Source organism: Hipposideros armiger, unplaced genomic scaffold (genome assembly GCF_001890085.2).
Source record: "Hipposideros armiger isolate ML-2016 unplaced genomic scaffold, ASM189008v1 scaffold_397, whole genome shotgun sequence".
Taxonomy (NCBI): domain Eukaryota; kingdom Metazoa; phylum Chordata; class Mammalia; order Chiroptera; family Hipposideridae; genus Hipposideros; species Hipposideros armiger.
Genome location: NW_017731747.1, coordinates 234,456 through 254,649, shown reverse-complemented (window position 1 = coordinate 254,649; position 20,194 = coordinate 234,456). Strand labels below are relative to the sequence as shown.

General features: G+C 40.6%; 1 protein-coding gene across 1 annotated transcript in view; it reads left to right on the top strand.

Annotated features, from left to right (window-relative positions):
* Positions 1-20,194, top strand: part of PCCA (propionyl-CoA carboxylase subunit alpha) — a 353,425-nt gene that overhangs the window by 324,824 nt on the left and 8,407 nt on the right. Inside the window, exon 22 of the mRNA XM_019663655.1 lies at positions 14,666-14,806. Coding sequence (XP_019519200.1) covers positions 14,666-14,806 — 141 coding nt within the window. The remainder of the gene's footprint in view (positions 1-14,665; positions 14,807-20,194) is intronic.

Genomic DNA, 20,194 nt, shown 5'->3' with positions numbered 1-20,194 from the left:
GCACCAGTTCTATTGCACTAGAGGTCACTCTTATGACCTCATTTAACCTTAATTACCTCCTTAAAGGCTTTATATCTAAATATAGTCATACTGAGGGTTAGGACTCTCGTACGTGAGTTTTGGGGAGACACAATTCAGTCATAACAAGAGTCATGACAATAGCTACTATTCCTTGGGCAGTTTGTGTGCTGGCAATTGTGCCAGACAGTTCACATCTTTTATCTAATTCAAACCTTAGTATAGATCTACAAGTTTTGTTTTTGTTTTTAACTGCATTTAAAAAAAAGTTCTACAAGATAAGCTACCTTCCCACATTCAACAGATGAGGAACTGAGATTAGAAAGTGAGGTAACATACCATAGGCCATACAAAGTCAGGATCTGAACCCAAGTTTTATGGAGTAGAAGTCATAACTTCTTAGGTCAATCTGTTATTATCATATATGAAGAAAGAATATGTCACTCAGAAGATCCTTCTACCTATAACAAGAGTTAACAGCATATGTTCAGCTGAATATAAGGAGAGAAAGGCTTCTCAATGGACCCAAGCTGAAGTCCTTGCTATGGACTGAATGTTTGTGCCCTCCCCACAAATTCATATGTTAAAACCTGCTCCCCATGTGATGGTATTTGGAAGGAGGCCTTTGGGACGTTACTGGATCATGAATGGGATTAGTGCCTTATAACAAGGACCCCAGAGAGAGCCCTTGATCCTTCTTCCACCATCTGATGACACAGCAAAAAGACAGCCATCTAGGAACTGGGAAGTGGGTCCTCACCAGACACCGAATCTTCCAGTCTTCCCTTGATCTTGGACTTCCCAGCCTCCAGAACTGTGAGAAATAAACTTCTCTTGTCGATATGCCACCCAGTCTATGGTATTCCAACAGCCCAAATGGTCTAAGCCAGCCCCTTTGGAAAGGCTGTTTCAATAGTGGAAAAGGGTGTCCGTACTTCTCCAAGTGTGGTTCCAGACCAGCAGCTGCAGCATTTCCTGGGAACTTAGAAATGCAGGTAGGAACCCAGCCCTGCATCAGAAACTCTGGAGGTGGGGCCCAGCAATCTGTGTTTTAACAAGCTTCTGCTTTGAGAACCCTTCACTGCTCATGCTGTCAGTGGAGAGCAGTGCTTCAGATCAGCTGATGTCTCTCCTGCTGATTCCGTATTTACCAAACAACCACTGACTATAGTTTACATACCCATACTACAGTTAGGGGGTGGACTGGTTCCCTTTGTAAATATTATTTCTTTCTTTCTTTTTTTTTTTTTAAAGATTTTATTGGGGAATTGGGGGAGGGGAACAGACAAGTTGCTGTCCTTTTGTTCTTCAGTCGCCTCACTGGCCCATGTTGGTATTATCATTGTGCTTTTCCCGGGTGAGGCAGATCAGTCACCGGTCACTGGACATCCACTCACGGCGGCTCTTGGCAGCTCACGACAGCTGCCGGCCGCTCACTGCAGCTTACGGGTGCCCACTGCAGCTCCACTGCAGCCAATGCCGTCGCCGGCTCAGGGCAGCCCAGCTCCAGGTGGAGCTGTTGTTCACCATCTTAGCTGTAGAGGGCGCAGCATCACTGGCTCTCGTGTGGGATCCAAACCAGGGCCCTGCTGCTCAGAGCTGGCGTCCCAAGCCAACTTTTAACCAACGCGGCACTAGGCCGGCCCTGTAAATATATTTCTTATTGTAAAGTCATAAGATGGTTTACACATCAATTTCTTAGGAGCTTGACAAGTAAATCCATCTAGCTGAGAGTGATCCAGTCTAAGCTTATAGAGGAAGTCTTGTTCCTAAGCCTGTGAAACAGGCCCATGCCCTGATCCTGAGGGGATTCACTGAGGTAGATGCCCCAGTGCGGCCGCTGAGCAGCCACCCTCATATCCCACTGTCCCTGGGCTCCCCCTTCCATGCAGGACTTACAGCCCAGAGGAAAGAATTGCAGGTCACCTAATAGGTGATAGTCCTCCTGGTCTCCGGATTACAGATACAAGTGAAATGCTTCCTAGTTTTATTTCATGGGCTACTGTGTATTATTACTTAAATGTAATAAAAGAGGCGTTTTTCAGTTTGATTAGATAGTTCTCACAAATTAGTCAATAGGGAAATGATCCTAACTTTTATGACTAAAGCTTGTGATGATTGCTTTTGGCATTTCTGGCCCTCTAGACTCTGAAAATCACTGAGCAGTGATAATTTAGAAAGCTTTATGTTCATTGGTGTGAATATTAGTATTTGAGATAAATATACACTCTTATGAGAGTGAAGGACAGGGGCTTCTGGGAAATTATTGTGGAGTCATTGCAACCAGGCAGAGTTATCTGTTATATACAGATAACAAGTCACGCTGTTGGGGTAATTAGAAAAAGGGGGAACAACATTGAGAAAAGGAGAGGGAGATGGATGGAGGACAGGATTTGTCAGTGCAGCGCGGGAGGGGTTGGAGAAGCTGCGTACCCAGGGACTGGGAGTTGTTGACAAGTGGGCCTTACTCTCTGGGTGAAAGGAGCTGAACTCTGGGTGCTGAACCCTGGGAAAGAGGGGCTGACAGGGCCAGATGGGGCTGTTGGGCGATATTCTGGAGTTGTCATGGGCAGAGGCTGTGCATTGAGAGGGGTTGGGAGTGACACCAGGGTATGGAGATTTCCCCTCTGCTTCAGGTGAGCGCAGTGTGTAAAAGGAAAAACAAGTCACCTAAAGTTTTCTGTCTTAAACATCCCTCTGTCGAGGATGCTGAATGGCAAAATATCATGGATTTCTCCCTTTATAAATAAGCTGTCTTTATCATTGCATTTTATCTAGTGTGAAAGCATTTGTAAAAATAGATATGTATATTTTTATAGATTTGTGTGAGTAGAAGGTTTACAGTACATATTATTAACATGACTTTGGGGGAGTGGGATTGAAGGAGAGATTAGCTTGTTCTGTACACCTTTGTACTGTGAGTAGGACGTATACAAAAACCCTGTAACTGGTGTCCACTCCATAAAATACATCTTAAATTTTACAAGAGCTCTCAGAATTCCCTCAGAAACTCAGTTCCCAATTCTCCTTTTTAGTAAATCTCAAGTCCCTCAAATATGAATTCTCTTGCCATGAGAAATTATAAACAGAGACCCAAAGTCTAGAAGATTTTGATAGATCAGCATAGATAGGGCAGATTCCAGTCAGGAGAACACTCATGAGAATTCAATCAAAGGTCAAATTATTAGGCTAAAAATATTATCAGAGAAGATCCCAAATGAGGAAAATACAAGTCCCAAATGAGGAGGAGAATGCACGGGAAGAGTTCTGTAAGCTATATGTTGTGTGTACTAGAGAGAGAGAGAGAGAGAGAGAGAGAGAGAGAGAGAGAGAGTCTGAATCTTGACTTGAGATATTGTGATTTATAAGAACTATATGTTTGGTCTTTGTCACATTCTTGTCATGGAGCTCCTAAAACCCTTAGCATTTCCTAAATGAAATGAGTGAGGCAAGTAAAAGGAGCATCTTTTGTTATTTAGAACAGGTCCCTTTCAACCACACCTGAGCTTTTATGTTAATGAGGCGTCTTTTGGGAAGCCCCAAGCGTGGGGGTACAGGGCTAGTGACAGGGAACTGAGTGATTAAGGTGTGGGAACTTTCAGCCCCATCCTCAGCTTCCTGGGGGGAGAGAGGGATTGGAGGTTGACTTAATCACTAATGGCGAATGATTTAACCAATCATGCCTATATAATGAAGCCTCCATAAACAACTCTAACTGAAGGAATTTGAAAAGCTTCTGGATTGATGACCACATGGAGGTCGTTACAGAAGCTCCACACCGCTTCCTTCATACGTTTCCCCTTGCATCTCTTCTATCCATCTGTTCCTGAGTTGTATGTATCCTTTTATATTAAACCAGTAAACTGTTTCCTGAGTTGCGTAAACAATTCCAATAAAGTATCACGAGGCAGGGCTTGTGAGAGCCTCCAGTTTATAGCCAGTCAGAAGCACAGGTGACAACCTGGACTTGGCGATTGGCATCTGAAGTGGGGGCAGTCAGTGTGGGTCTGAGTCCTTAGCCTGTGGGACCTGACACTGTCTCCAGGGAGTGTCAGAACGGAATTGAACCGTAGAACACCCAGTTGGTGTCCAAAGAAAATAGGAGAATTGCTTGGTGTGAGGAAAATGCTCACACATTTGGTGGCCAGAGTATTCTGAGCAGAGTAGAGTATGAAAAAGAGGGCTTTTTTTCCTTTCACTTAATTTCTGCTCCATCTGTAGACATGTATTAATAATAATAAAAACAGTCGTAATAATGGCTATCAAATCTGACATTTAATGTGTTCTGAGCATTCCTCATATAAGATGCACTTAATCCTCACAATCATCTTTTGAAATTGCCACTATTATGACCCACAATTTAAAAATAAGGAATCCCAGACATAGAAAGTTTAAATAACTTTTGAAGTTCCTAAGGGGAGTTGGAAGTCATAGCTGTTCGACTCTTCAATCATTCTCCTCTTGTGCCTCCCAACCTGGGACGGTTTCTTTAAGAGAGGGGCTAAAATAAAAAAGCCTACCTCATATGGATCACCTCCTTTGTAGGACTCATATATATTTATATTGTGTCATTCATGAATACTTTTTCTCTCCAGCCAAATTATGGTGTTTGAGGTCAGGAGCTATTTTTTCCTATTTATTTTGTACTCTTATATTGCTTGAGAAATGGTTTTTGAATGAACCAAACTTGCTCTAATTCACTATGCATCTCTAAGTGTCTACAGAAAGGTATCCATAGAGCCCTGTGCTGGCTGACATAGAAGCTCTCCTACTATCAGAACCAACTTCCTTTCTTTGATCTTAGAGTGAGATGTAGTGTTTGCAAAATTTACTCTTTGCTCCCAAACGTGGAACCATAGAGCTAGAATGGTACGAATTAGAAGTTGCTAACCTGAGATGTTTTAAAATATGCAGTTAAACAAAATAAAATCCACCGCTGTCTCTTCTTGGACAATCAGAGATGTTTGGGAAGCAGACGGGAAATAATATTTGTGAATAGTTCCTGTCAGACACTTGCTAGTTACTTTGCAAATCTTTGTCAACTTAACGCCCCCTATCATTTAATACATGTATTATCTTGATTTTAGAAGTGAAGATATTGGTTCTGAGAAGTTAGGTCAGTTGGCCAAAAGGTGACATCTGTTAGGATGTCAAACTCAGGTTGTTTGGCTTCAAAGGCTTTTTCACTCACCGCTGCTGCTTCCAATATGGTGGCCATGCCTTCTCTTCCCTAGATTGACTGCACAGCTTTATAGGCCTCGTTTACCATCCAGCTTGTATGTTCTGTGTAATGCACTATATGCAGCATGCCAGAAGCTTGTTTAGTAGCTCGGGTTAAACTGCCAGAAGGTGTCTGATTTCCAGACTATAAAATTGCTTGCTAAATAGCCCCTCGACAGTGTATCATTCCCAGTACTTGGGACCAGTGGTTGTTGGGTTGTGTAGGGAAGGAAAGTGTTCCCCTCTATCCTCTTAGATTCAGTGCCTGGAGCCTTGCAAATTAAACTGACAAAGGCAGATTAACAAGAGAAAACAACAGATTATATTTCATACTTACACATTGGAATTCACGAAGAAATGTGACTTTAAGGAGGCAGTTAGAATTTGGGGCTGTACACTATTTTAACAAAGGGCAATAAAATGTGGAGAAGAGGCTAGATAAAGGAAAGGAGGCTGGGGCTTCTAGGGTGGGGTAAGTTGTAAGAAATGTATGACAAATAAGTGCTGTTTAGTGAGGTTTATTATGCAGGTAAGCGTGGTCTCTCTGAGTAATTCTCTTGGCGCCGGAGTGGTTCAGCTGGTATGGCAGAGGCAGACACCTTTACACAGGAAATGCATGCCTTGCTTTTAGACAGGAAAGGGAGGGCCTCGTGCTATTGCTTTCAGCTCGAAACAATGCTGACACCAAAGTGGCACATTTTCAGGTGGCCTACTATGATCCTCTTCAGCTGTTTTCTGCTTTGATCTTCTTATTCAACAGTTTACTACACAGTATTATCATCATCTCTACTTTTGTGCCCTTTGTCTGTATATATCTTAGTTCCTGAATTTCTGAGCAACACAAGCCAACACCTTGGCATATTAGATTCTGAATTTCTTCAGTGAATTCATAATAGCAAAAATATTTTATTGTTAAAAAAAACCCAGATAAAGTCCAGTGTTGTTGAAGGGTCCCTGGCATTGGCGCCCTTTCCAGGACTCAGGTGTTCCAGCTCAGGACTAACGGACTTACGGGGGAAAGCTAAGCTCCCTCTTTCCCCAAGTGTTCAGTTCTTCTGTGCCCTACAGACAGCATGACTTTAACTCGAGATGAGCAAAGAACAGTTCATATAGAAGAGGAGGGAAACAGGGGGCTGAGGACCATAGCAAAATGGTACACTTCCTACCTATGTGCTCATTTACATAATTGTGTTTTTATAACATTTCCTGTACTTTTCTGTAAGCTGATGCTGCCCTAATTATAGATTTTCAAGAGAACACTTCATTGTACCCCAAATTACATAGTGCTTTAAAAAGGTACCTTCTTACTGGTTTACCAAATACCTTATAAACTCGTAATTACATAAAACAATTCAGGATACAGAATAGAAACAGCCTGTACTGTTGTTAACAGATGTTGGTATTGTTACATAATTGAATACTAGGCTTTCAAAGATCTATACTATTTTTGTGTGTGTAAAAAAGAAAGAAATGACTCATTATAGTCATAATGTGTCACGGAGACTCCTGATCAAACAGAACGCACATGCTCTGTTTTGTGAATTCTGTGCAATGCATTGTCAACGGACTTGCCTTTGTGGATTCGAAAGTGCCACTTATTCCAGCAAATTACCTTTGTGGCGTATGTACCTGCTTGTTAGACAGCTTGTGGGCACCTGGGCAAAGCAGAGACTGGGCCCCTTTATCATGGCACACCTGCACACAGTGTCCCCACAGCGCCAAGCACCGGGGAAGTGGCCCCATTAATGGACTCGCTCCTTCAGCCCCCCACTGAGTACTTGCCCTCCGCACACTTCTTCCCGCAGACTGGGAGCGGGGCTGGCTGCCTGCACCATCGCTGCTTTTCTTTGCCATCATTTTTTGGGTTTGTCTTATGACACAGTGATTCAAATTACAAGGAAGGTAACCTCAGTGGAGCACAACTGAGGAAATAAATCCTCCTAAGCATTGGGTTTAATGTTTAATTTTCAATTTTCAGCACCAGGGTTAAAAAAATAAAAGCTTCTTAGGATATTAGAACTGGAAAGGTCCTTGTGTTTCTGATTAAAAAAGAAAATCTCTAAAAATTGGGTTAGATTTTCGTAGTATTGACAGACATCCCCATATTTTCCTCTCCAGGAAAAATTGTTTTTTGGGAACAAGCCAGAGATACACAGAAATGCTCATTCCTTCAACTATTAATATTAGCCTTAAGGTAGCTCTCTTCTCTAAGGAAACCTTCCCTTTTTTAGCAAGCATTTTGAAAGATGAGTTGCTGGAGTGGGCTTCGTGTATTTTTGTTGTTTTGTTTTGCTGGAATTTTCTCCCCACCTGTATTTTTGTGATTCTTCCCGTGAATCCATGAGACTGCTGCTCCCTGTGGTACACTGACTGCTTCCAGCACAGGACTGAAATGCACAAAACAACTTAGCAGTAAAAAAATAAATGCTTGAGTATAAATTGATTCATAAATGTAAGTGGACGAGTGTTGAAAGTGATGTATTATGTCACTGCAACATATTGACATTATCAATTATATGTCATTAAACAGCTAAACTAGCTGAATGATTTACTTTCTGTTTAACTGCCTTTCTCAATTAAAGGGAGCAAATGCTAAGGAACTGGGGCGCAATATCAGAACCCATATATTTTCTCCTGTTAACACCAGCATTGCTGACATGCAAGTGAGGGCGTGTGGTGGTGTTTTGCTGCGGGCTGTGCTGCTCTAGTTTAAATGGTCTAAACAGCAGTTAATGATTGGGAGCAGGCCCCTACACTGCTTCCACGTTTTTTCTTGGGCGCATTTCCATTATCTCACCTGGCTGCAAGCTTGGAAACCGCTATTTCAGGGTAGCTCACGCATTATTTTGCTGACATTTGTTTCCATTGCAAGAGCCCTTGATGTATATATGTATATATGTATATATGTATATATGTATATATGTATATATGTATATATTATTTAGCATAATGACCTAAACCTTAAACTGTTGAATTTGCAGTACAGGTGTTCTCATTTCTGCAGTCAGATGTATAAGGGCTACTCTGCGTGGTGAAAGGTAGACTGTTGTCCCCAAAAAAGAAGCTCTCGACTTTTTCCCCCAAGTTTCAGTGGCGATAACTTGAACCAGACATTCTAGTTTCTTGGGACATTGTTTTATTGTCTTGCAAGTTAATATGGTACTTGTATTTCACAAGGCTAAACTATACGCAGTATTTCTCAAATGTGCACTTGCAGTAGATGGCTACGAACTGGCTCTGAAGTTGAGAATTTAAACTATTAACTAACCCGCTGTATTTGTTCTATGTGTAAAATTTTGTCATAACAGTGCTAATTACTAAGCAGCTGAATTTGTGAAAAGTGCACAGCAGTAATTTGCACCTTACTGGTGCTTTGCTATTAAAAAAATTGTGAACATATACACGGGGTGCATGCAATTGATTTATGAACTTCCGAAGATCATGTTTCTCTGTGGATCTTTAACAGTTGGACTTTATAGCATTTGGTTTCTATATTGGTGCTTCTAAGATGCTCATATTACACCAATAAGAGCTGTTGAGTGCTGAGTAGGACATTTTAAACAGGAAGAGTAGCATTTTGCAACAAGACTGAAACTTTTAAATTACTGCGTGCTTTTATTCATTACTTTTTGCTAGTTTTTAGGGGGGGGGGAACTAGAAAAAAGTTCTGCTTTCTGGTTCCTTCCTATCGATGTGAAATGAACTGGAGTAGTCTGCTGTGAGTGTTTTGGTGATGGCGTTAAAACCGTAGCTTCAGTGGCAGATGGAAATGGTTCTGTTTTGTTGGATTCACAGCCTGAATAAATGCTTCTGCGGTAATTAGAGTCTATAACAGACCTAACCCAGCAGAGTTTTGTTCTTTGTTCTGCTGTGTTTGGGTCTGTAAGAACAACTTCAAGTCTTGGGAAAGAATGTCCTTTTGCCTTGTAGATGGGTCAGAAACATCTGCTTCAGGTAGTTTACAAGTGTTACTTATTAACCCGTGAGCCAAAAACCCAGATAGGGAGTCCTGACTATTTGAAAACTGCACATTCCATGTTTTGTATAAGTGTGTATTTAGATGAATTCCACATACCTCTTATTTGGATTTCTGGCAGCCGGGAACTTTTAAAAGAAATTTGTGTTTTTAAAGGGAATGTGAAAAATTAAATTTTCTTTCCCAGTACAGGAGTTTTTCTGTACTTTTAAGAAACCCTGCTTATAGGCAGAAAGCAGAGGTTTCAAAGGAACCTCATCTCCATATGGTTTTACTCGATAATCCTTTATCCACCATCTTCAGCTCTCATTCCTTTGCTTTCTTGCCTGTGGCTACATTTCTATCTCTGCATCAATTAGCACAGTGATTTATACAACAAGCAAGCAGTTTAGAGGTAATGGTACACAATTAACATCTCATTCCACCATAAAGGGTATGCTAAATACCCCAGTCATTGCTTTCTCTGCCTGGAATTGAAATAAGTGTTTGTCCTAATTCATATGCTATCTGATGTGAAGTGGGCCTGCTTTGTACTGCTCTACACCATTAATCTAATTATAGATAGCTGCAAATGAAGTGCTGTCTGAGCTGGGAGATGGAAGAAAATAGCCTTTTGTCATTTAGCATGACTCTGTGAAGCAAGATCACACTTTCCAGGGCAATACTGCAAAATGGAAATCTCAATAATATTGCTGCCTGTTGCATCTTTTCTAATTACAACAGCATTGTAAACACGACTGGGCGCTGATATAAATAGAGCTGTAGATATGCTGTCATGTGGGTTGTCGGAGAAAGTCCTCCGAGTGCTGTTGGATTAAATGATGCATCCTGATTGACAGCTACCTTGAGACTGTGCGGATGGAGTTGTCACAGCATTATGCTAACAGGCTGCTCCGGTGACTGCCGCTGCGCGAGGCTTTCACTGCTGTCTGTTCATTTCACCTTCTTTGCCTGGGCTGTACCTCCAAAAGAAGGGTGACCACGGGCTTTAGTTCTGTATGCTTCTAGGATTGTTTCTTGGAGGGTTTTGTCGGTTTGGCTTTGTTAGTCCTGAGACTGAAGTAGAGGGGAACGCATTGTGCCTGGCTTTGAACCCTTGTTATGTTTTTCCTCAAGTGTTAATTGTGTGTCTCACAAAGAATTTAGGCAAGGAAGAGAAGGTTGGATTCCATTTGTGATCCCACCTACGTGTTTTACTTTACATCTAGTGTTTTTCTCTATGTTTTTGTCACGCTGATGTTTTTTAAAGATGTTATTATTGCAGCTAGTCATTTCTGTCACTTTAAAAACTCGGGTAGTTTTTCCCCAGCTCAAGTTAGGAAAGTAGACTTTTAGGGGAATATTTGACTGTTAGGTCTCAGTGCTGCACGGTGAAAATGAAGACAGCTTACTGTCGGAGGCCCTTGGGGCGGAAGGTGTAAGACTTAGAATAAGAAGAGCTCCTTGTATTTGAAGACATGGATTGACCACTCACTAAGTAAGTGAGGGCCAGTGGACAGTATATGGCCAGTGCTTCAGGCTGTTCAGATAACTGACGTAAAATAATTCACAGGAGAGGCTCATCATTTACACTGACTCAGTATTGCCTGAGATAGCACCCAGTTGACATGAAAAAAATATTCCAGTTCAACTGTACCTATCCTCATTGTTACTGGGAAAATGATGTAGAAATGGAAACCAGAACTATCCCACTTTCAGAAGAACAAAGGTAGAGGCTTGGAAATCACAACTGAAAATAGTATGTAAAGCAAAATGGAAGTAGTCATCTTGCAGGGAGCCCAGAGACCTCTGAATCCTACAAACTCGTGAGCACGTGGGCTGTGTAAAAGCGCTGGTGAATCTGAAGGCCTTCGAAAGAAGCACGTAGGTTTAAATTCCATAGAGATCCATGCACTGAACCAATACAGACATCAGCAAGAGGGTCTTGCCTGTGACCCTCTGAGGGGAGTGCATCCATAGTGAGGCCGCTCCACCCTCTGGGGGGCGGGAGCTGTGTGTGTTCACAGCACAGGTGGGTGTGCCGTTTGCAGGCTGTTCCTGTTAGCCAAGCCTGGCTCAAAAGCATATATTGCTCCCAAACCATGACTGGCTCCCTCCTGCTCTCCGACCAACCAGGGCGCCCTGCTCCCACCTTTTATCCCTTCCATCAGGTTCCATGTTATGAGCTGTATGTTAATTTTTAAAACAGTTCCATTGTGTTCCTTTTAATTGTCCATCTCTTGTCATTTTTCTTCCCAATCCTTTCGTGTCCCAATCCCTTTTCCTTCTTTCTTTTGAATTTTTTTTGGGAAGAAATTTTCTTGTTAGACATGGTTTTACGTTGCAGACACCATAAAATCAATTTGCTTAGAGATCTGGGCTGGGGTCACTCACCATAATTAGATCATTAAATAACACCTCAGTCCCTCCCGTTATTGTCTGTATGGATTGAGGAGCCCAGCCAGGCTGAGCCCAGAGAGCACCTGTTCTACTTTACATAGTGAGGTGTGTTTTCAAGAACTTATTAATTTGGCTGTGGTTTGGAGAGCGCCTCCTCCCTAAACACACAGAGTAAGGTTCCATTTACTAATGACTCGCAGCTACTGAACCAACACGCAGCTTCTAATCCCTCAAGCAGACGGTTCGCATGACCTTGCAGGGTGAGGACCTTCTGGCTCCTTCTAGGACTGTGCTTCTCTGTCCTGTCAACTAGCCTTGAAAAGCCGGAACCCCCACCACCAAAACATCAAGTTCGTAGTTTATCTGCTTGAAAACAATAACAACAGCTTAAAATCAACACTCTCCAGGGAAGTTTTACAGAACCCATTAGGAATATTTAAATGCCTAGCATAAAACCAAACTCTGCACGCGTCATAGGGCATTTTCCTGAAATCTCTCAACTAGTTGGCTGCTCTGCCCATGCCCCCTAAGAATTCAGAGAAAACAATAAATAGCAGTTTTGATCATAAGCTTTGAAAGCCCTAGTGTACATTCTTAAATGACTTCTTTTCTAGGGCATCAAAAAGCTTTTACGGTTCTCACCAGGCAATTCATTCTGATGGGCCCATATGCTGCACTCCGTTTAGATCCCATCCTGGCAGGCGCCCCCGCGCACGCTGCACGGGCGAGCCAAGAGGTTGTTTTAAGAAGGCGTGTTTGTATGGGCACGCTGAAGGGGTCAGGACAACATCAAAGGTAATCTTAAAAAGAGAACCTTCTTGCTGCCTCCTCTTTTTATATTCAGAAAGGTCATTTCTAAGCCAACTATTTGCAACAAGGCCTCTCCTGAGGCGTTTACCCCGTTGTTATTTTTTGCTTGTGATTACAATAAGTCGCTTATCCCCCAAACAGATTTAAGAACAATAAACAAATACAAAAGGAAAAGGAACATCTCATCAATAACAAAGACTGCATCTGAAGGCATTGAGTTTTGTGACTCTTTACATCTCTTTCCAAGCAAAGCAGGAGTCCTACAGGGAAAGGAATCCAAAAGATATGAAAATTAAAAAAATAGTAAAAGGATCCAGTTTTAGTCAGGATCTTGTCATTTCTGGGGAGAAATGGAGCTTATGACAATCTTAGCACTTTATTTATATTAAGGCTTGTTTGTGATATAGCTAAAATTAGTTTTTAAGTGTAGATCTCTGCTGTGGCGGAATGTGCTCAATTATATTATCCTCAGTGTAGAAAGATACTTCCCCTGAATTTGGAGTTCATATTTTGAAGTCAAATTTTGCAAAAAGCAATTAAAAAAAATCTGTATGCTACACTGAAAACTAGACAGCTGGGCCCAATGCTGATTCACTCACAAAAAAGGAGCCGCGCAGGGTGAAGCCAGCTAGTAAAGTAACTTTTCTATGGACTCTAATGCTTCTAGTGAGGGTGGGTTTTCTAAGACACGCAGAGCACAGATACTAGAACTGTGCAATTTCATACAATTATATTCTCCCTCTCTTTATTCCCCCTCCCCCACGCCAGTAGATTTAATGAAGGACTTTGAGGTACAATTCCTTGTTGATAAATAGTCCCTCTGCCCAGGATGTTTATTAGACTGACAGCAGATGCACTCTCCTCGCTTTTCCCCCTTGCCACTTATGACTCAGATGCATTTTAATAGGAGCAAAAAGCTTTTATTTGCACTGTAATTTCACTTAAGGATCATATCCTTCAAAAACTGGCAGACACTTGTATGTCTGGATTGCAAAACACACACTCAGGAGTAAAGAAACACGCAGAAGATGTTATTATTCAACCTGTCACAGCATTGTAAATCTGCTCTGAACTTAGGCCATCAAAGCTCTTCCTTGGGCCCTCCCCCCCCTCCTTTTTAAATAGGCCCTGTAAAGAGCACACTTAGAGATTTCCACCGTCCCTGTACCGAATTAAAGGGTGAATTCTATTTTTCTTCTGCATCTCTGCCATCATGATGCCCACAGGAGGCTTTGAGTTACAGCAGCTTTTTTGAACAAAATGGAGCTGCCTTGCTGCTGCATCTGTCTACCCAGGGGAAATGCGGTCTGGTAGGAATCCAGAGATCTTCAGGTGGTCGTTCCTACTTCACCAGCTAACACTTCCTCAAACCATTTTATCTTGTTTCTGTTTGGATAGACCAAACTGAGGCTCATATATTTATTCACAGAGACCTAGTATTTTTCCTGCTGGACAGAAATTCTCTTTATTAGAAATGTTCTGTTTGACCGAACTGCCGTTAGTGTGACCCTCATTGTTTGAGAGCCACCTACAAAACGGGCTATTAAAATCCTTGGCTGTGCATATTGTTTTCTTTCAGTGGTTTTAAAATCTGGATATTATTGTTCATTAATACAGAAGAGTCTCATTATATTTCATCTGTATCTACCCTAACCATCTTGTTACAGAAAGACGACGTAATGCTGTGCCTAAAAAGAAAAACTAACATTTTCAATCGCGAATGTAACATTTCATATCACAGGAAAAAAACTGTATTTTAAATATTATTTTGCACAAAATGAACACTGAAATCCTTTGTCTTAACTTATTGATACGTAGTACAGCAGCTCTCTTGGGAGTGGGAAGTTAGAGACAGCAGTCTGCTGCCATCTACTGGTGTGTTTTCACAGAGTCACCCCCGTTTTTCCGTTTGGCTGACCCAGCTCACGGAATTTGCGCTAATTGGAATAAGTTTGTAAGTGGTGAAGGGAATACAAGGAAAATTCTCACTGTTTTCTTTATCAGGTTTTCAGTTTTTCTTCATGATACAGGATGATGACTATCACTAATTAATTACTGAAGGAGTTCTTTCAAGAAATTTCTTAAATAACTGGCTCATAACATATGCCAGAAACAGACTAACATATTTTGTTTTTTGTACTATTAAAAACCATGTGACTTCAAAGATGTTATAAATTTAAAAGGTAAAAGCTGATTTGAATGAATGCTACTTTTGAGGAAAAGTTCATTATTGAAACCCTTTTCTTTCTTTCTTTTCTTAAGTACAAGGTGCATATCTTAACCAAACTTGCCGCAGAATTGAGTGAATTTATGCTGGAAAAAGTGGTTGAGGACACAAGCAGTATTCTTCGCTCCCCGATGCCTGGTGTGGTGGTGGCCTTATCTGTCAAGCCTGGGGACACGGTAAGGAACTTGGGGGGGTGGCAGCAAACCAAAGCATGATCATGTCCTATTGCAGTTCCTTCTTGAGTCATACTACCCCCGCAAAACAGCTTTTGTGCATTCTTTGTCTGTTTCACATTTGAATTAGGTTAGTAACAATATATGAGTGCCTCTCCCCTCAAATGATCTGGAACTGGAACAGAAATAAGACCGGATTCATTCTGTTATTTGGCAAATTTAGAGTTTCAAGAAGTATTTTATTTCAAATTTTGATTTACTCTGTAGTTCTCTGTGCTTGAAGAATTCAAGCCAAAAAATAACCATCCGATGCGGAACTTTTTGCATGATTTTTGAAATAAATGGAAAAGGAACTAAGGAAAATTAATTTTGTAATCTGTGTATTACCAGAGCACTTTCGTAGCTTGATACATAAAATTTAGGATCACAGTTCAAAGTTTTTCATCTTGACCCTGTGACATGAAGGTACAAATCAAAGCTATATTAGTATTTCCGTACATGTTCAGTCTTAAGATAATATGTTGTGGACAAATAGTATATATTTACCTGTAAAACTTACATTAAAACTGCCTCTGTATTTCTTTATTAACATAAATAAAGTTGAGGAAAAACTCATGAAGTTTTGGCATTGGCTTCTATTCTCGAGAAGTATTTACAATAAATGAATAGTAAGAAAAATGATCAGTTTCAGTTGTTTAAATGATTAGCCCTGAAATTGACATATGATGTATATGTTGAATATAGGGGAGGGGTTTGCCTTGTATGTCTTCATTCTGAAGATTAGGGTCATAAGAAGATATACAGAGCATGCCAAAAAAATGTATACACGTTTTTTAAGAAAGGAAAAAAATATTAAAATTGTAATACTCAATATATACTGATAACAAAAGATAAATACAACTCATGTTTGACTTCTGCAATTTTAAGAGGTGCTCAGAGTGGTTACCATCAGCGTCCAGACACTTCTAATTACAGTGAACTACTGCTTGAACAACGTTGACCAAAGTGTCCACTTGTATACATTTTTTTGGCACTCCCGGTGTGTGTGTGTGTGTGTGTGTGTGTGTGTGTGTGTGTGTGTGTATAGCTCCGTGGCCTTGACAGTAAGCATGCGTACACTCACATACTACATCATCAGAGCAATCAGTGGAATCTTCTAGTGACTAGAAGTGTAGGCTGGTAAACAATGCGAGGGAGTTATTTTGGTTTTGTTTTTTTCATTTCCTTTCTTAAGCTTTTTCTGGAAGCCACATAGGCTGTATACTGGCATTCTGAGCGTGTCAATCCTAATTGTGTGACTTTAATGATAAAATCACATTTGTGCTTTTAAATAAACATGTTTAAGTGCAATCCTTACTTTCCCACCATCTGAGTCAGAACCTGAGAAGAGGGAGGGAGACAGGGCGGGTGGGCGGCTTCAGACTGCAGCCTTGCTGCTCCATTGGCACCAGCCCCCCAGGGCAGAGAGCCGGGAGCATGCAGCCTTCTTATGTCCAACGACTGCTTTCCCCTCGTCGAGCATCTCCAGATACTAGAAGGGTTTAGCCTTCATACTTTCCATTTCCTGGTTACTAATTGAATGTGGGAAAGCAAGGCATTTAGTAAAAGGGAACAATGTGGTATTAGTCCTTGGTTTACTGGGGTAGCTCAGATATTGAAAACCTTCAATGTGGGTATTCAAGAATAGTTTAATTTGAGATCTGACTGGGCCTCTATTTTATGTGTTCCTTCAAAATCAGAGGACACGGTTGGGTGGGGTGCCCTAGTGACGACTCCTCATCCCCGCAGCCTTCACCCCACTTATGAATGCTCTCGGCATGCGTGTGCCCAGGCTGGTCTGGGAGGGCACAGGCTGCTTTGACTCCTCTGTCAGGCCTCCAGCACTGCTCCTGGTCCTTGCACAACTTCCTTTTATAGCCTGTGCCATTGAGTTTTGATAAAACTGTTTTCTCTTGAGTTATTATTTGTGAAAGATGTCCCAAACCGCTAATACCTAAACCAAATGCAGGGTAAGACGTTGAATCCTGGCTCGTATAACAACTTGTATAGCTAAATCTGCCTCGTGTAATTAAAACACAAGAAATTTTCCTTGGACTAAAGGCATGGCACTTACTTGAGGCCATTATAAGAAAATAATACTTGTAACTTTTAAATTTTGTGGTTTAAAATTATTTTAACACTGCAGGGCATGTTGTGGTGTTCTCAGCAATAACAATAGCTGAGCCAAGGTTCCACTTTTATCAGTAGGGAGAGAATGGAATCAATCATCTCTGTATTTTCAAGGAAAACAAGGACCTAAAAAACAACTAAGGGACTACAAGTATTCTATTTTTCTTTGAAATGTTATTTTTTTATAGTTTAAATTCCAGCTATCTGTAATTTTTATCTTTAGCTCAGTAAAACTTGACAAAGCTTAGAATGGTGGGTCTGGCAATAATGTGTTTCACGAAAGTGTCACATAAATAATAAATAACAAATCTGTTTTGTGAAATAAACAATCTTAGCCGAGTTAAACCTCAGGAGAAAATAATTTGGGTGGCTGTTTAAAAGTAATAAATGCACTCAGAGAGCTTTGTGGGCAAAGGTCTGCCCCTCCCTCAGCACAGAAGCTGGGTTTTTACTCTAAGCACTTATTTCAGGCTCACACAGGAGATGTTCCTCATACTTTTCAATGTCTGTTACATACTATTTAACATTAAACATGGTAGTAAAACTATTTTTTTAATGATTGTGTAATAATCTTTTGAATATGTGGGGAGGGGATTCTAGTTAATAAACAGTATAATGAATACAAGCAAACAAACCAATAAGAAACAAAGTAGAACTAGATTATGAACATCTAGAATCACAAATTTACTTCAGAAAACAATTGATAAAGTGACTTTTATATGCCTTTCTTCTGTGCCGTCTGAAAATATTTTTAATCATTGATTTTCATTTCATTTTGAAAAATACCCATTTTTCTGTACATTTACCGCTATCATAAACTGGGGGCACTTCCACAATCAAAGTTCGCATTTTTATAACTTGTTTGAATTATTAAAACTTCTGTGCATTACACTTACAGCTACTGAATTTATTACACAATTTTCATTTGACTTTGAAGTATAAAATAAAGTCATTATGAACACATTTTTATTTGTTAGCCTTTTGATATCAGAAACAAAATAAAAATAAAAATGAGGCAACCCAATGGGGTATTTTAATATTGCATTTAATTAAGATTCTTTCTAGTTATGTTTAGATTCTGCATTCATCTCAGAATTACATCAGAAATATTCATCTTATTTAATACATCAAAAATTAAGTGAAACATAAACCAGGAGCAGGCTGTATACCATAGACATTTCTTTCTTAATTATTACTTTGGGACTTTTTGTGAGAGCAGGTAAAATAATAGATTGACATCAAGTACCTGTTGCTGGTTTTTCTTGCCATTTAGTCCAGTATTAGGCAGACAGACTGGAGTATTTTTGTGGGGCCAAGATGAGGGAGCTTTGTAACAGAACTGACCTTTGGCAGCAGGTAACTAGGTGTTTGGGACTGTTATTCTCATGAACAGTGTCAGGCCAAAAAAAAAAAATCAAATCAATACTATAAAGTGCACCAGTACAAACATAAAATTTGGGATCAGCAATAGGAGTGCCACCCAGTGTTCGCCCTGATTTTTTCTCCTCCCAGCGTGTATGAGCTCCTTCAGGTGGATGGATGGCCACTGTTGAGCACACACAGGTACCCTGTTTCAGCACATGAGAGTCACCCCTCCCTTTTGTCCCTAAACCATTGGCAATTGAGCTTAGAGCTGATCTTAGAGAAACCGCATTTGGTGAGAGGCCTTTATCTTTCATTTCTTGAAGAAGCAGGATTTGAAACCTCTTTGCGCCTAGGTGTTCCAGATGAGCAGGGTTGGATTGGGCCTCCTGACATGTTTGTCTGGCAGTGACTCGTGCACCTCATGCAGCCCAGGATCAGTAACAGCATCTATCCCTGGCAGAGGACCTGGCCTGGCTGTTTGATAGATTTTCCAGTTTCTGGATACCTTGATTTACAATCGTAAAATAATTGCAATAATTAAATTTACATATTTTATAGCAGTGGTTATTCAAGCAGTTTGTTTGATGAGATGCCAGTTTTTCATCCAAACCTCAGATTGTATTCCAAAGCACGTATAAGTAGATTCATGCATGTATTAATAGTTTTAAACTTTAAATTATGAAATATTACAAACATACAGAAACTTATAGAGCATAGTACAAGTACTCATATGCTCTCCGCTCACCTTTACCATAGGTGCTTCCCAATTTATTTAACAATAAAACGCCGCTTGTGCAGTGAACTTGCCCTGTGGCCTCTCCCCAAGCAAATTCTTGTCCTGCCTTCTTCAGACATAAAGATGATCCCACCTTTGGTCTTTTTATCTTTTCTAGGTAACATTTACTTTTAAACATTAGGGGTAATTTTTGTTGGAGGCAACAATTTGGGAATTTTTACAATTTAACTTGATAATTATCAATATAAGATAAAATATTTTTATAGATCAGTCAATAAATATTCTAGGCAAGTCTTCTGCAAATTTGGCATTGGATTCTATTTTTCAAGGAATGATCTACTTGAGATTATAGGGGATGCTATCTTTGTTTAAAATATTTTTGAAGATAACAGTTCTCAACCTTACCAAGATTCAAGATATCTTTTCTCACCCTTTTGCAAAAGGAAAAGCAAATCATTTCACTGACTCCTTTAAAACAGGGTATCTCACAGAGGTAGAGAATCTAGACTAATTTTGTAAAGATATTGTAAATGACATCAATTTTAACTAGTTCTCTTTGTAACTAGAGGCTTTGGCTCCGTTTTATGCGTGTTATCTTAGAGGGCAGTAGGGTGTAATATTTTTCTTCATTTTAAGGAGTTTTAAGAAAAACTGACATGTTTTATATTGGTCACAGCTCTGTATTCTTTCCCCGGGCCTCTCAGCTCCCTGCTTCAGACCCACTGCACAGTTCCTCAGGGGGCAGCTCAGAAGCGGGGCAGGGGTGAGCACGGGCAGTCACGGGGTCCCTAGGCCCCCCAGAGCCAGCTTTGTGATGGAGTATGTTACCCTGCAAGTGCAAAGGCTGGTGCACAATCCTGTTAAAGGGTGCCTTAGATTGGAGATAAGGGGTTTGGCGGCATTTCTGTCACCTGCCTTCTCTTTCTTTGTAATTTGATGATGGTTCGTCCTGTTGTCGTTGCTTAAAAACTACACATACTCCCGGGGTGTCTTCTCCCTCCCTCTTTACATGGAGACGTTGGGATGTGAGTGTACATTTCTTCTTCAGAAAATATCAGGGGATATTTATTTACCAGCCTATCTTACCAGCTCAGAAAGAGGAAGTTATTATAATCAGATTC